The 14,543-nt window shown below is 46.8% G+C and overlaps 6 protein-coding genes across 6 annotated transcripts; 5 read left to right on the forward strand and 1 right to left on the reverse strand.

Moving 5' to 3' along the window:
* Positions 1-167: 167 nt before the first annotated feature.
* Positions 168-1,110, reverse strand: LY89DRAFT_716084 (uncharacterized protein). Its single transcript, XM_018218246.1, has 3 exons — positions 830-1,110; positions 637-774; positions 168-585 (listed from the first exon to the last, which is right to left on the reverse strand). Exons 1-3 carry the CDS (start codon positions 981-983, stop codon positions 284-286), a joined length of 594 nt encoding a protein of 197 aa, XP_018075109.1. The 5' UTR covers positions 984-1,110; the 3' UTR covers positions 168-283.
* Positions 1,111-2,089: 979 nt separating this feature from the next.
* On the forward strand, positions 2,090-2,470 carry LY89DRAFT_578893 (HET-domain-containing protein; the record flags this gene model as incomplete). The annotated part of the gene is made up of 1 exon (XM_018208972.1): positions 2,090-2,470. A coding segment is annotated over one exon (381 nt), but the record flags the coding sequence as incomplete, so codon positions are not given.
* A 2,160-nt stretch (positions 2,471-4,630) lies between these two features.
* Positions 4,631-5,055, forward strand: LY89DRAFT_730770 (uncharacterized protein; the record flags this gene model as incomplete). Its single annotated transcript, XM_018219508.1, has 2 exons — positions 4,631-4,754; positions 4,805-5,055. The coding sequence occupies 2 exons, from the start codon at positions 4,631-4,633 to the stop codon at positions 5,053-5,055; spliced, it is 375 nt and encodes a 124-aa protein (XP_018075111.1).
* A 2,626-nt stretch (positions 5,056-7,681) lies between these two features.
* LY89DRAFT_611135 (homogentisate 1,2-dioxygenase-like protein) lies at positions 7,682-9,352 on the forward strand. The gene is made up of 2 exons (XM_018210573.1): positions 7,682-7,883; positions 7,933-9,352. The coding sequence occupies exons 1-2, from the start codon at positions 7,816-7,818 to the stop codon at positions 9,326-9,328; spliced, it is 1,464 nt and encodes a 487-aa protein (XP_018075112.1). The 5' UTR covers positions 7,682-7,815; the 3' UTR covers positions 9,329-9,352.
* Positions 9,353-9,663: 311 nt separating this feature from the next.
* LY89DRAFT_640561 (aldo-keto reductase) lies at positions 9,664-11,302 on the forward strand. The gene is made up of 3 exons (XM_018211670.1): positions 9,664-10,220; positions 10,279-10,519; positions 10,571-11,302. The coding sequence occupies exons 1-3, from the start codon at positions 10,056-10,058 to the stop codon at positions 11,227-11,229; spliced, it is 1,065 nt and encodes a 354-aa protein (XP_018075113.1). The 5' UTR covers positions 9,664-10,055; the 3' UTR covers positions 11,230-11,302.
* A 1,259-nt stretch (positions 11,303-12,561) lies between these two features.
* Positions 12,562-13,576, forward strand: LY89DRAFT_453958 (uncharacterized protein). The gene is made up of 4 exons (XM_018207628.1): positions 12,562-12,808; positions 12,881-12,932; positions 13,047-13,236; positions 13,294-13,576. Exons 1-4 carry the CDS (start codon positions 12,661-12,663, stop codon positions 13,441-13,443), a joined length of 540 nt encoding a protein of 179 aa, XP_018075114.1. The 5' UTR covers positions 12,562-12,660; the 3' UTR covers positions 13,444-13,576.
* The last annotated feature ends 967 nt before the right edge of the window (positions 13,577-14,543 follow it).

Here is a 14,543-nt window from a genome sequence, read left to right on the forward strand (position 1 = left end):
CGTATAACGATAAACGCAGAAATTCGCCTGGCAAGAAGGACAAGGAAGCAGCTGACAGCTCAGCACAGCTTGGTCTAGTTTGACTAGCATTTCTCTTAATGTAAGATTGCTAGAGCAAATTGGAGATTGTCATCGTAGAACACATCAAGAAACTGAGCAGGTTTTACCTCGCGAATATTGTCTTTCCTTCTGCTTAATTCCTGAGCTACTAAAGAGTGTACCATAAGGTAAGGTATCTTCACTTCTACAAGTTGTGTCACACAAAATCGTCATCCAACAGAATCTATTCTTCATCCTCGCTGTCGTCTGCAGGTACTCTTCGCAACCGACAACAGCTATTCTGACAATAATCCCTCCCAAAGTATGGACCAACCCTCAAGTCGGTATCTCGCCACCTCCAAGAGGAGTAAAAGCCACAGGTCTCGCATCGGGCCGGCTCTGTGCTCAGAACAATCTTCGGATCCGGTTGGTGTGGATGTTGAGCAGAATGATCTGCGTTATGATCGCCGACATTGAACCACCCACGGAAGCCTTGTGATTCATCCAGATATACGTAGGCTACTTCTGTTGATGATGGTCCAGTTCCTATTCATCGCCGTTAGCATTCCAAACTTCGCCGGGAACAGAAAAACTTACCCTTTGATTCTCTGAATACTTTGATTCGGGTTTGATCCGGCTCGAGCTTCATGGTGTAGTTGTAGTTCCGGTACTCCCCATATGTCTCATTTTGGTTCCGTGGTACACTTGGTATGAAACTCACCATCTCTCCGATTGCTGTGAGAAATTGAGTTAGTATCAATGCATGATTCGAAGTGGTGAATCTACGTACCCCACTCTTCCTTTGTCCTCTCAATCTCCAGAACGAAACCTGGGCGTACGCCATCTAAGTACCGGTAGTGGCGGTGGCAATTTCTGACATCATCCTCCTGTCTGGGTCTCTGAAGACAAAAGCGATTGGGATTGGGAGCAGGGTTTTGCGCCATGGCTGCGACGTTTGTGCGGAATGATGGGAGAATTTGATGACAGAAATGAGCTGTAAAAGTGCTGAAGAATCGACGATACGAGAAAAGCAGGTTGAAGTGGAATCGTGCGCGGGAAAGAGATTGTTTATTTCTATGGTAGAAGCTGAGCTTTTATAATCAGGAATAGAGCGCTAGCATAAGCTAGAATATTCCACGTGATCCATCCACTTCTCTATACGCTATGTCGAAATAATGTAGCACGAAGTTAGGTTTGTTTAGTGTGCCAAAAGGGACAAAACAATTTGCCCTAAAACTTTGTAAATACTCATAGACTCAGGGTTGATTTTCCCTTTCGCTGGTTCCGTTTTAGTCTGCAGGCGTGAGCAGCGGCTGCTTTACCTGAGCCAAGGGTGAGTAGGCCTGAGCAGAGCCTGAGCATCTTGGGTACGCTCCGAGTTAGCGCACTAATGGAGAGCCCATTTTGACCTCTTGTGTGCTCCAGCTACAATTGCCTTACCAAACGTTGTCCGGGTGCCCGTTTTAGTACCTCGCGGTTCTATAAAATAATGCAGAGCTCTATTCCGTTAAGATATGCCTGAGGCTATAATTTACGTGATGAGACGCCAGAATAGATTAATTACTATCTCTCTAAAATATTATCAGTAGAGAACTGTAGAGCTGGTTAGTCGCAAGGGGGTATCTGCCAATTGGATTTTGGGTTGTGTCAGAATTGTACTCTCCTATCATCATAATCATTATCATCATCAGTATCAGCCTATTCTACAACCAACAATTGATGCCGCCACTTGCAATTCATTAGCGTGACGTACTCTAATCTTAACAGCTTTGTGAAACATTTCTTGCTTACTTTTATCTTACCACGGCGCTTCGCAAGTTGTCTGAGGCTTATTTTACAAGTTTTCTGAGATTCTAAGTTGCAGGGTCTCTGTGTGATAGGGATGGGCCACAGGGAGGTCTGGTTGGATCAGCTGCAGCCTTATATAACCAGAAACAGTGACCAATTAGAGAGTTTGAAGTAATTTGGTAGCACGCAAATTTTCTACACGCCAAATCAAAATTATACCTCCGTGACATACATAGCTTACATTCAGCAAAGGCCTTCAATCATGTCTGTTCCGTATAACAAGCTCGCAGAGCGCTGTATTCGCCTTCTTGATCTGTATCCTGGAGAGCTCAACTCACCATTTCGGGGAAGGCTCCGCCCTACTGGTTTAGATATCCCAGAATTCTACGAGGCCCTTTCCTACACATGGGGTTCACCTGAGACGGCTGCTTTCTTGCACTGCGAAAGTGGCTCACTACCCCTCACACTGAACCTTGTCCAGGCCCTGTTGCGACTACGGAGGACGGACACGATTCGAACTCTGTGGATTGACCAGATATGCATCAATCAGGATGATGAGATTGAGCGAGGTCAACAGGTTGGTCTCATGGGCGGTATCTACAGAGGTGCAAGTATTGTTGATATCTGGTTAGGGGAGGAAGACCCAAAGACGAGTGAGGCTATGGCTTATATTCCACACCTTCTTCAATCTTTCTCCGACCCAGGTGAGAGAGATGAGACTGGGGACGAGGTAGCACATGTGATACAAGCTTTGAGTCTCTTAACCATCAAATCGCCAAGATGGATTGCCCTTCGTTCGATTTTTGAGCGTCCCTACTTTCGTAGAATGTGGATTGTTCAGGAAGTAGCCCTAGGACAGAAGTGTGTGGTGTATTGCGGGTCTTTCTCTGTCTCCTGGAACGAACTAGCGAAAACAGCCTTGTGCTTTGAAGAGGACGCTGATCATCAAGTTGAGGCCCACCGTGTTGTAAGAATGATCAAGGAGCTAAAAAGAAAAAATGTCACCGACTATCCAGGACATCGGTCCTTAATAAACCTAATTCATCAGTCTTTCAATCTTCTATGCACAAATCCGAGGGATAAGATTTACGGGGTTCTTGGGCTAGCTTCGGATATAACACCCGGGGAATTTATTCCTGAATATTCTCTCCCATGTCAAGAAGTATATCTTACGACTACGACTTTCTGCATGAAAAAGTACAAGTCTCTAGAAGTGGTTTGCCAAGTTCGACATCCCAAGCTACTCTCGGGGATGCCTTCCTGGGTCCCAGACTGGACAGTCATATCAGCGCTCAGGGAGAGTCTCGCTCTCAAATTCTGGGAGGGCTACTCCGCAGCAGGGAAGAAATCATCAGCATCCAGTTTCCATCTGTCGAACAACAAGCGCACACTTTTTGCGAACGGTAAATTTGTTGACAAGATTCAGCAAGTGGGATCTGTGATGCCCAGCTTACGAGCGACTCATGAAAATATCCATGATCAGCACCAAGTCCTTTCAGAGTGGGAACAATATGCTCGCAAAATCTCCCCATACACCACTGGTGAAACCTATCCCACCATATTTTGGCGTAGAGTGGAGCATATCTCAGTAGGCCTAGTTTTACCAACCGCGTCAGCAGATATTTTAACTAGTCTGGAAGACTTCCTCCCCTTATCTTTAGATAGTTAGTCATACATCAATGGATCAATTATATCCTCAAAATTAATTGTCGCTACATTATCCCTGTTCTCCCTAGATTCAAGGTTGAACTTCGGATCCTTTGTCTTCAAGTATCTCACTGACCTCTTCTGGCCTGCGTCTCAATCTACCAATTGATCGCCTCCTCCCTAAAATATCTCCAACTTATTTACGTACCATTTCAGACGCCTGTAATGGTCTTCGTTAGATATCGAAGGTATCCGAATCGATACTCTCCTGTTGGCGGCTTGACATATGCTATGCTCGTTGCGAGAAGCATATTTTCAAAAATATCCACTTTTGGTTCTCTAAAAACTTGTTTAAGCTCTTTGATCATTGTCGTCAACACTTGACAAAAATGATATGAGAGAACAGAGGTCAGGTCAAGTGTGATTGGCTAAAAGCGAGAAGTCAAAACACGTGACGACGTGGTAAATATTGTCTAGGATGATCAGGCCTTGCTCAGGTAAGCTGCTCAGGGTCCGTTGAGTTGCTTAAATTGCTCGGGTTACTCATGTGAGTGGGCTGAGCCGAGGGTGATTAGTGCCTGAGCAGGAGCGGCAAGCTTACTAACTGCATGCGAAATACAAGAAAGAGAAAATTGATTCATAATACCTGAGAATTTTGTAGGATATTTTAGTGCCCGAAATTTGTGCCACACAGGGTCGCCAATCCCCACACTGTCAGAACGCCTCCCAATGTAGGTCAATATTGAAACTGCAGCTCATCCCAGATCAAGATTCAAAGCGGCCCGGACCAGAAGAGGGATACTCAATTGTTTGTTCCATTCAAGTCCTGCGGCGTAGTCCTTTCGAGCCCAACAAGGTCATTGGACAATCAGTCGGAGTTCTTACAATGGCTTGCGAGGCGTCTCTTGTTTGGCTTCACACAGAATGGAGTCGGCCAATCCTTAACAGAAATGCGTAAGTCGTAGTCTATACGAGTTGAATTCTTCTCTAGCATTACGCCACTCGGCTTTCCAAGAAACTGGATGGACGATGCAGAATTGTGGAGAGCGGCATTATGGATATAAATACCCTCTACCCTCACCTCCTTCCTTCTCTTTTACTGAGCAGTGTTACGAGTCTTTCCAGAATTCTTCGAACCGACCGCCATCAACCCATCATGCGTCTTTCAGCTATACTTCTCCAAGCATTGGCCACCGTCGGTGTCTTTGTAGACAAAACAGCAGCACAATGCTCTGGCCAGGGAGAAGGGAATTGCCAACTGAGCTTTGTAGGAATTCCAAGTACGACTACCTCTTGAGATCATGGAAATCATAGCTAATTGAAATATAAGGAACCGACTGCATCACGTATGACAACATGTTGACGTGCGGAGAAGCCATAACCTGGACAGACGCCTACATCTTCGATTATGCTTGCAACCAAATTGGCAATGCTCCTTACCCAGCTCAGGGTCTTGCCATTTATTCGGAGCTTCCGTGGACGGTTGTTATAACCTTTCTGACTCAAGGAGGGCCGAACAATGCGTTCTTGGATTTCAGGTCGATTGGGTTTGCATATGCTGCATATAGCTACCACAATTAATTTACTTGTTATCCTTTCGGGAATGACATTGCATGCCAGCATGCGTTTCCATGTTGAGATGTAGTGGAAGAGGGAGATTGGTTTTGGACCACTCTGGGAGACCGAGAATGTAAGGGCTGATATAGGGAAGAAGAGAATAGTATACGTCTGTCGAATTCCATTGGACAGATGGATTACCAATTTAAAATCTAGCAGAACAAGTTCGAGGTTGACGATGTCCCATGAAGTGCTGGATTGAGTTACATCTCAGGTTAATACGCAAGAGACCGTATAGAAATCGCATTGAGCCGTGCTTGAATATGTCCGTGGGGAGGGAAGATCTCCGTCAGGTCGTAAATCGAACTACACATAGTGAAAGGTTCTCCGAAGAAAGAATGACGACTTGGGCTGCATTCCGCTTGAGTTTCGAACTTTTGTCCAGTTCCTAGGCGAGGGACTGCTTGTGGTAGTTGCCGGGGCTTCTCATATTCGACATCGGGTTCCTTCCTCCGTGAACGGCACTTCTCGTCCATCAACGAACTACTTCACATCGAAATTGACTATTACTGAACTCCATCATTCATCTCTCAGCTTATTCTGGATTGAGTCAAGAAGTCGCTTCCGAAATTATGCCGAAGGAAGTGTCGGAACCTGATTCCGTTAAGCTCATCTCCGCTATTAGAGAGCACAATGAACCAATGGTCAACATTGTCCGCCCTAAGTTCCGAAGTTCTGACTCGGTTCGTCACTACCCTTGGCACCAAGCACCAAGCAACTGAAGACTTCAATGACGATGGTACCAGAAAGAATGCAGGCAAGAAAGAGAGAGGATTCTCATCCTTCAGTGGTGTGCTGGTTGTGGCTCATGGTCTACCGTCATCCAATTGCATGTATGGTCGGTCATCATAGCAGCCTCAAGAAAAAGATCAAACATCTATTTTCTTTCGTACCTGGATTAACGCGCCGAAAGGATTCGAGGTGAGAATGGAGACACCATCTCTAGAAGTGTTTGACACCGTTAGGGATCAGTTCACTGAGCCATATGAACAAAACTTGCGGAGTGTGATGTACGACAAGAAAGGTGCTGAGAGGCGCAGAGGGTGGGATTGCCACGGGAGAAGATAGAGGATGTTCGGAGATGGGGATAGTTGGTAGAAGTGCCGTGATGTTCTGCACGATAATTAGCTAATGAAGGTCCCAACGCTCTACAACTTACAATAATGATGTGTAACCAGAGATTGCGACGAGCATCCAATAAGTAGCAAAGGACTGACAAGCAGTATCGGACACGTGCACGGTACTTTATCGCCCTCCCTTTCCGAGGACCACTTGTCTTGTTCTTTACTTCTAGTTTTTGTTCATTGTTTGCGTTGTCGTCCTTTGATACAGCAATTATATGTCTGTTGTGTTGCTGATGTGATGCGTTGCATTGTGGCTCAGGAGTGCCTCGTATTCACGCCGTTGTTGTCGTCGTTGTTGCCAATGTTTCCGTTGTTTCCAGTGTTAATCAGTGGCGACTCCAGCTGTGTCTGTTTGGACAGACATCTGCTCGGAGACTTTGTACTGCACACTATTTTTGAGAGTTGAAAGTCGCAAGATCCAGGAATAGGGCGCGACATCCGTGTCAGCGACGTCTCCCATGCTTCTAGAAATGAGTGAATATGGTATAAGAGAAGAATGATTAGACGATGAGATAGCGGATAGATTCAAAGTTATCTTGTGGATGTTGTTAATTTTGAACGTGGATGCAACTTGAGATTTCGTGCACGGAACCAGATATTTGCTGCGACCTGATATGATTGGCCCTCGAGACCCACGTCGACGACTAAGCGGCGAGGATGTTGTAAAGAGAGATCCAAGAGAGATCCAGGCGGATATATGGACTCGACCGTGTTGTTGTATTCTGAGCAATGTTTAAGTACAATGCCTCGAGTGAGCAGTGGCGGGGTGAGCATGATGTATATATCTAAGCTTATGATAGAGCAGTAAAATACGCACCAAGATGCTCAACATAGATGTTCAGACATTAACAAGCTTACAATCATCCTGCAATCCATTACTTCCTGATCACTTGATCTGGTATCGCCTAAGTGACGGCGAAACGAGGACTGCAGATGTCATCCAGAACTTGCAATATTGTGGGCCAGCCCATACACGAACTATGCAGTACCTGTGTGGCATTCTTGCATACTCTGTAGGGGTTTGAGGCCTTGCAAAAAAGCAGACTTCAGACTTCTGATCTTCCAAGAAGCAGTGCGCATCGTGTTTGCTAGCGGCGGACAGTACAAGTGATGAAATCCTTTCCCTTTGCTATTCTGAGCAATGTCAAGCTCGTTCAGGTAGCAGTGAACTAAGCTCAATGGTGTTCGCAGATGAAGAATGGAGACACATGATGTATGCAGCTGCTGGCGAGCATATCTGTCTGCTATATCGGTGCTGATGTCGTTGAGGGAAATCTCATCTCGTGTCTCTCGATCAAGTTGGTCGTGTGGCTAGTAGTGAAATGACGGTTTGCTTCGGAAAGCGAGATTCATCTATCAAACAAGTTCTATCTCCACACCTGCGGAATGCTCTCGCGCAAGGTTCCGCCCCGCAACAAACATCCTGGGGAGCTTGATGTGGGGTAGCTCTTACATTCCTCTCCCATGACACAGCATCACTGACAAAAGTTTCTCCCAGAGCATTATTGTACCATCCGCATACAAACTTAACGGTCATATATCTCTCTCCCTGCTTCCATCTCAAACCTTCAATTTTCTCAGTAAGGAATCTTAAGTAGCCATGCCTGTTACGAAGTTTAGCACACCTGAAAAGTATCGGTACCAAAATGGCTTCGGTTCATACCATGAGTAAGAACCTCTAATTATGTGTTCTAGAAGCTCTCTAAATTTCTTACAGGTCAGAAGCCGTCTCAGGAGCCCTCCCAATAGGTGCCAATTCGCCTCAAAAACCTCCCTTTGGCCTGTATGCCGAAAAGCTCTCTGGTACAGCATTCACAGCACCCCGACACGAGAACCAGCAAACATGGCTCTACAAAATCCTCCCTTCTGCATCACACTCGGCCTTCAATGAACGCGAAGCTTCCTCCTACAATACCAACCCAGAAGGGCACAAGTTACATCAGATTCCCAACCAGCTGCGATGGGATCCATTTGACATGGACGAAACTGTGGATTGGGTGCATAGTTTGAAATTGGTTGCTGGTGCTGGAGATCCTACAATGAAATCTGGACTTGGCATCTTCATATTTGCTGCTGGGAAGAGCATGGAGGATAATCAAGCATTCTACTCGGCAGATGGGGACTTCTTGATTGTTCCCCAGCATGGGGTATTGGATATACAAACAGAGCTTGGCAAGATTCTAGTTCGGCCGAACGAAATCTGTGTCATTCCTCGGGGTGTGAGATACAGAGTGGAACTGCCAGAAGGACCTGTCAGGGGTTACATTCTCGAGTTGTACGAAGGACATTTCCAGCTGCCTGAATTAGGACCTATTGGCTCGAATTGTCTCGCCAACGCTCGAGACTTTCAAGCTCCAGTTGCATGCTTCGAGGAAGATACAATAGGCAGTTATACTATCCTCTCGAAATTCAACGGCCACCTCTTTGCTGCCTCGCAGACACATACACCATTTGATGTAGTAGCCTGGCATGGACTGTACTACCCATACAAGTACGACCTCGGCCGCTTTTCCGTCATCGGCTCCATCTCTTTCGATCATCCAGACCCAAGCATTTTCACCGTGCTGTCTGCTCCATCACCGCGTGTGGGTACCGCCATCGCTGATTTTGTGATCTTCCCTCCCCGATGGCTCGTAGGTGAAGATACTTTCCGACCTCCCTGGTACCACCGCAACACCATGTCTGAGTTCATGGGCTTGATCGGCGGCGAGTATGATGCGAAGACTGGTGGAGGTTTCAAGCCAGCTGGTGCCAGTCTTCACAACATCATGTCTGCACACGGTCCCGACTCAGGGACCCATGAGAAGGCAAGCAATGCGGAGTTAAAGCCAATGAAGGTTGGAGAGGGTAGTATGGCTTTCATGTTTGAAAGCTGTCTCATGGTTGGCGTGACAGAATGGGGACTGAAGACGTGTAAGAAAGTACAGGAGGATTATAATGAGGAAAGTTGGACGCCTTTGGAGGCCCACTTTAAGATTCCTGAGGGAGTGAGGAGGATCAGTAATCTGGTTGATGGAGATGTTGCGAGGGGTGCAATTGATATTGGGAAGAGTGTTAATGGGAAGGGAGCGACTGGAGAGATGGAAAAGGGGCAATTGCCTCATTATACTTGAGAGACCGGTATTATCAATAATATGATGTATGAATACGAATATTTCCCGGCCAGGTGACTTACAGAGCGAGCCTTATCACCTAGGCATTGTGCAGTGCCGATTGAAGTCTGACTTGAGAGAAATAGTATAGGAAGAGGAGAATGAAGTATGTCCCAACCAGGTGGCATTGCGAGATGAGATTAATCATACAAAACCATATTCTAATCTGTTGCCTCAACCCCCAAATGTTTGTCGCTGGGTGAGGCACGTGTTTTGTCTCACGAAAAAGTCAGAGTGATCCCAGCCTCAAATTGCATCATGACTTCTCTTCCTCCAAAAACCCCACAACTGCCGCTCCTCTCCTCGAACACATCCAATGCTACGCAATTTATCCAGAAAGGGCCAGTGCTACGATGTGGAGAAGATGCTCCTCGGAAGCACATATCCGATTTCCCGGGACAGCATTTGTAATCGTTCCTAACGAATCATGAAGCTATCTTCACTCCTCAAACACAGGACAGAATTCAATGGCAGATGTCACTGCTGCGATAGCGGGGTTAAAATCGATAACCCCGCTTGAATCCGTCGAGGGGAAGCTACAAAATGTTGTGCTTCCCGCGATCTGGGCGGTTTTGCTATACCAATCTCTATTGTTCGACTGATCAACAGCACTCACTGAACAGACAGCAATCAGCGACCATAAACCTTCCAAGAACCAACACACGATAGTAAGCATCAAACCGCAAACATGGCGAACAAGGAGATGCCAATCAGCCTGAAAAAGTCCGTCGAGGGCACGAAAGTCGAATACGTCAACCTAGGCAAGAGTGGGCTTCGCGTTTCCGTCCCAATTCTAGGAGCAATGAGTTTTGGACACCCAGATTGGGCGAGCTGGGTCATTGATGAGGAAAAGGTACGTCTGCCAGCATCTGCAGATCTCTAAGAAAACGGGCTGACCCTGCCTTCCACAGGCTTTTCCTCTCCTGAAAGCGGCCTGGGACGCAGGACTCAATACGTGGGACACGGCGAACGTATACTCGAACGGAGCATCAGAAGAAATCATCGGTAAAGCGATCAAGAAGTTCGAGATCCCGAGACAGAAGTTGGTTATCCTCACAAAGTGCTTTGGAGCCGTGGGCGAGGAGCCAAATGTGAGGCATATTTTCTTCCCGAATGAAGTTAGGGGTAGTAAGGATTATGTGAATCAGCATGGTGAGATTTCCTGTTGACGAGAATGATGACAGACATGCTGATGGAAAATAGGACTCTCCCGCCAAGCTATCTTCAACGCAGTCGATGCCTCCCTCAAGCGCCTCGGTACTACTTACATCGACCTCCTCCAAATTCACCGATATGACCCCAACACTCCCATTGAAGAAACAATGGAAGCACTCCACGACCTAGTCAAGAGTGGAAAGGTCCGATATATCGGTGCTAGTAGCATGTGGGCCACACAATTCGCCCAAATGCAATTCGTAGCCGAGAAGAACGGCTGGACAAAGTTCGTCAGCATGCAGAACCATTTTAACCTGCTATACCGAGAAGAAGAGCGGGAGATGAACCGGTTCTGCAATGCTACGGGCGTGGGCTTGATCCCATGGGCTCCGCTGGCTGGAGGAAAATTGGCGAGACCAGCGGAGAGCCATGGCAGCACGGAGAGGAGCAAGACGGCGCCGGAGCTGACGGAGGCGGATAAGCAGATCGTGGCGAGGGTGGAGGAGTTGGCGAAGAAGAAGGGGTGGACGATGAGTCAGGTTGCGTTGGCGTGGGAGAATAAGAGGGTTAGTAGCCCGATTATTGGGTTTAGTAGTCCGGAGAGGATGGATGAGGCGATTAGTGCGAAGGGGAAGACGTTGACAGAGGAGGAGGAGAAGTATCTTGAGGAACCTTATGTTGCTAAGGCTATTACTGGTCATTCTTAGGTTTGTTGGAGGGGGTATGATTTGTGTGGAATTAGTGGTTTGTAGGGGCATACACATATCAAAAGCTGAGGACATTCATGAATACAAAAGCTTGAAAATTCTTACTTTTGCAATGACAGACATTTTATCCTCTATTTGCTTGCGGTTTAAGCACAATACCATTCCCAACATTGAGAGATTGAAGTAACTGGACTAAGTCCTTTCACTTTTCTAGACATTGAAATCCTGAACTGCCATAGGTTCGAGGCGGAGACGAATACAAACATAAAAGTTCGCTATTTGCGTTGACAGGATCGACTTGGGCTGCGAGCAGGAGGATACTTGACAAAAGTAAGTCCTTTAATCCACGCCCGATCAATACACTGCTTATACCTATCTAAAACATTTGAAATTGCTTGACAACAACATCTACACCCTAACATTTACCGAAAAGCATGATGTGGAGGGAGAGGGAAGGCCAGTTAAGGTACTTGATCAATGATGATTTGGAGAGGTAAGGCTGATCGAGGAATAGGGAAGATGATGTTTGGGATTTTTCTGAGGTTATTTTGGAGAGGCGTGTTATGGAATTGGTGTATAAGTAGTATTCTGGAAAGATGTGACAAGTCATTAACAGTTAATTAAAGAGCAAAAGTGCTGAAATCTGCTTGGATAATTGAAGACTTGCAATGGAATTGGAACGCCCGCTCTACTGTATCGTATTGACATTTGGAAACACAAATATGCAATATCGTCATCCACATTTTCCCGACCTTCATGCCAAAAATGAGGTGCTCGCGTGAGTTGACAAATGCGGCAGCAATCAGCATCATAAAATTTAGAGTTGCTGGACAGTGCACAAATGCCTCTCCTTCATAGGTATCTGCCAACACCACATCATCAATTATGTTTTCTCCAATTCAACAATTTTCTGTGATGCTTCTTCAGATCGTGTTTTCATGATTGTAATTGCGCCCGTAAATTTCGCCCCCAAACTCGTCATTCTACTAGCGTATTTCCCCGGATTCACCACTGTTCATTTTGCGGGGAAAGCTCTCGAAAGTGGATCAGAAGCTACCCGATTAGGTCTAGACTTTAGTAGGCGATTTCCATTCCTTCTCAGGCGACCCTGGAGTCACGCGACGAATAACGTGAGCTTGATACCCCGCTCCTCAGGAGACCAACCTAAGCTGTTTGAACTCAAACCCCTCTCTTCTTCTCTTCCTCTCTCCTTCCACCTGCATCGTACCTGATCTCTTTCCATCTCCATCTATCAACACACATCAAAGCAATCAACACACACCAACAATCTCAGCTTACCAAAGCAAATCACATCTCCTGCTTGATATCTTACGACTTTCTGATTCGTGAGATACAAATACCTTCGTACCCATCATCCATCTCTTCTTTCATCTTCAATTAGATCAAGAAGAGCCATCTCCATTATCAATCATGTCTGCTGACGCTGCACCCACACCTTTGTCCAAGGTCGACTCTGCTGTCCAAGGTCTGTCGTCGAGTCCCCCCAAGGAGGAGAAGGCCGCAAAGCGAAGACAGAGCTCGGTGGCTGCCGCCGGTGTGTTCAACATCAAGGACTTGGGTATGTATCATCCGTGCCGGATCTGCCGGTCCACTTCCATCAGGAGAGATGCTGATATGAATTGATGTGTAGAGGAAGAGGGAACTAAGCTTGAGATTGCGAAGGAGACACAAAAGCTGAACTGGTGAGCTCATCTTCTGCTTGCACCTACCTGCTTACCCCTCACTTCCTCCATCTGCACCTCGAATCTTCATCAAGCTTAGTGATACCATGGACTCTGTTGACGATTGACTCGCAGGCGTATCAACAAGAGTCCGATGAGCTTAGAAGAGCCAGAGAAGAGTGCACTCAAGAAGATGCTCACCACCCCACCAATCAAGAAGATTGACCTACACTTCCCTCTCGGACTGGAGGTGACTGCGCGGAACCTGAAGGGCGTTACCATCAAGGATGCGTTAGACGCAATCTACAAGCAATATCGGAAGAAGGTATGCTCGTTGTCCTCTCCACATTCTGCCATCCCTTGCTAACATAAACCCCAACAGGCCGACGATGAACTCGAGACCCCCGTCCTAGCAGGTTTCGAATGGGACCCCGAAGAATCCTGGACCCGTCTGATCGTCCACTGCAAGAAGGAAGGTGCACCACAACCCAAGAAGAAGGCCAAGAAGGGTGAAGCTGCAGAGGAACTCTAGTTCTTCACAGAAGACCACAACACCGCTCCATCATGTCTCCCTCGCTCGATAGACTAGAGCTTCATTTGCGTTGATTTGCTGGCTGGGTTCCTGGTGATAGGGTTTTCTTTTCCACATGGCAGGCTTGCCGAATTTGCGTTGGTTTATTAACATAATGGAGGGGTTTGGTGGATGGTTATCTGCTTGCTGGTAGCGGTCGTTACTAGCTTGTAGATGCTTCTGCTGAGAATGAATTCTCCTCTCCGTTCTGGTTTCAATCGTCGTGATGTTTGAGTTCCATGGTGTCCGGCCATTGAGTGTGTCTCATGTCTCTTGTCGTGTGGAAAACGCCGTGCAGCCCTGGAGTGGTCCAGCTGATGTGTCGCCAAAGGTAGGAAAGAGAAAATGGACTTCCTCGTGCGGGAAAATTGTGCACCCCAAGTGTGGATCCAGTCAGGTGACACCAAAATCTTCAAACTTTGGCATCGGAACAATACCTCAACTGCTCAATTAACCTCAAACGGATAAATACACTGGACAAGAGTCGTCTTGTCTGACTTATCCTCAAGGTCAATTGATCCTTTTTCGAAGCTTTCAGTCGTGGTTTAATCCTTTAGCGCTGATGGCCAAAGCTCCCCAGTTCCGAAGACAGCCCTGGAGTCTTGTTGTGTTCTCTCGAACTCAACGCACTCAGCAGCAGCAAGGTGATTATTGCAAGTGGCATGTAGGTCTACTCTCTTTTATCTGCTTTCTTTGATTCTCTGTATCTCGTTGCTTCTCTCTTTTTCTATTAATTCACATCAATTTGGAAGAAAACGACTGGAATCCTCAGGAGCCCTCGCATTCAGCGCGTCCAGCGCAGTCAGCGCATCTAGCGGAGACGTTGCCCAAACACATGGCAGCCTGAATCCAAGTGAATCTGACCAAGCTCCAAGCCCGAGCCGGACATCTATGCTTGAAGCTCCTCGCTACCTGCCCTTTCTTGCCTACCTGTCAATTTACCGAATAGAGGCTAATGAAGCACAATTGGCAGACACAAGTCTGCTACTCCATTCTCTACAGCTCTCGAAGAACGTTTTCGCTGCTACCCTCAATCTTCAGACGATTCTTGGGAGGGGAGA

Source organism: Mollisia scopiformis (genome assembly GCF_001500285.1).
Source record: "Mollisia scopiformis unplaced genomic scaffold LY89scaffold_6, whole genome shotgun sequence".
Taxonomy (NCBI): Eukaryota; Fungi; Ascomycota; class Leotiomycetes; order Helotiales; family Mollisiaceae; genus Mollisia; species Mollisia scopiformis.

Coding starts and splice junctions, on each gene's coding strand:
- LY89DRAFT_716084 (XM_018218246.1), bottom strand. CDS start 983: ATGGCGCAAAACCCTGCTCCCAATCCCAATCGCTTTTGTCTTCAGAGA. Junction 775..829: donor GAGGACAAAGGAAGAGTGGG/GTACGTAGATTC, acceptor AATTTCTCACAG/CAATCGGAGAGATGGTGAGT. Junction 586..636: donor AGTATTCAGAGAATCAAAGG/GTAAGTTTTTCT, acceptor GGCGATGAATAG/GAACTGGACCATCATCAACA.
- LY89DRAFT_611135 (XM_018210573.1), top strand. CDS start 7,816: ATGCCTGTTACGAAGTTTAGCACACCTGAAAAGTATCGGTACCAAAAT. Junction 7,884..7,932: donor GGCTTCGGTTCATACCATGA/GTAAGAACCTCT, acceptor AATTTCTTACAG/GTCAGAAGCCGTCTCAGGAG.
- LY89DRAFT_640561 (XM_018211670.1), top strand. CDS start 10,056: ATGGCGAACAAGGAGATGCCAATCAGCCTGAAAAAGTCCGTCGAGGGC. Junction 10,221..10,278: donor GGGTCATTGATGAGGAAAAG/GTACGTCTGCCA, acceptor TGCCTTCCACAG/GCTTTTCCTCTCCTGAAAGC. Junction 10,520..10,570: donor GGATTATGTGAATCAGCATG/GTGAGATTTCCT, acceptor GATGGAAAATAG/GACTCTCCCGCCAAGCTATC.
- LY89DRAFT_453958 (XM_018207628.1), top strand. CDS start 12,661: ATGTCTGCTGACGCTGCACCCACACCTTTGTCCAAGGTCGACTCTGCT. Junction 12,809..12,880: donor GTTCAACATCAAGGACTTGG/GTATGTATCATC, acceptor ATTGATGTGTAG/AGGAAGAGGGAACTAAGCTT. Junction 13,237..13,293: donor ACAAGCAATATCGGAAGAAG/GTATGCTCGTTG, acceptor AAACCCCAACAG/GCCGACGATGAACTCGAGAC.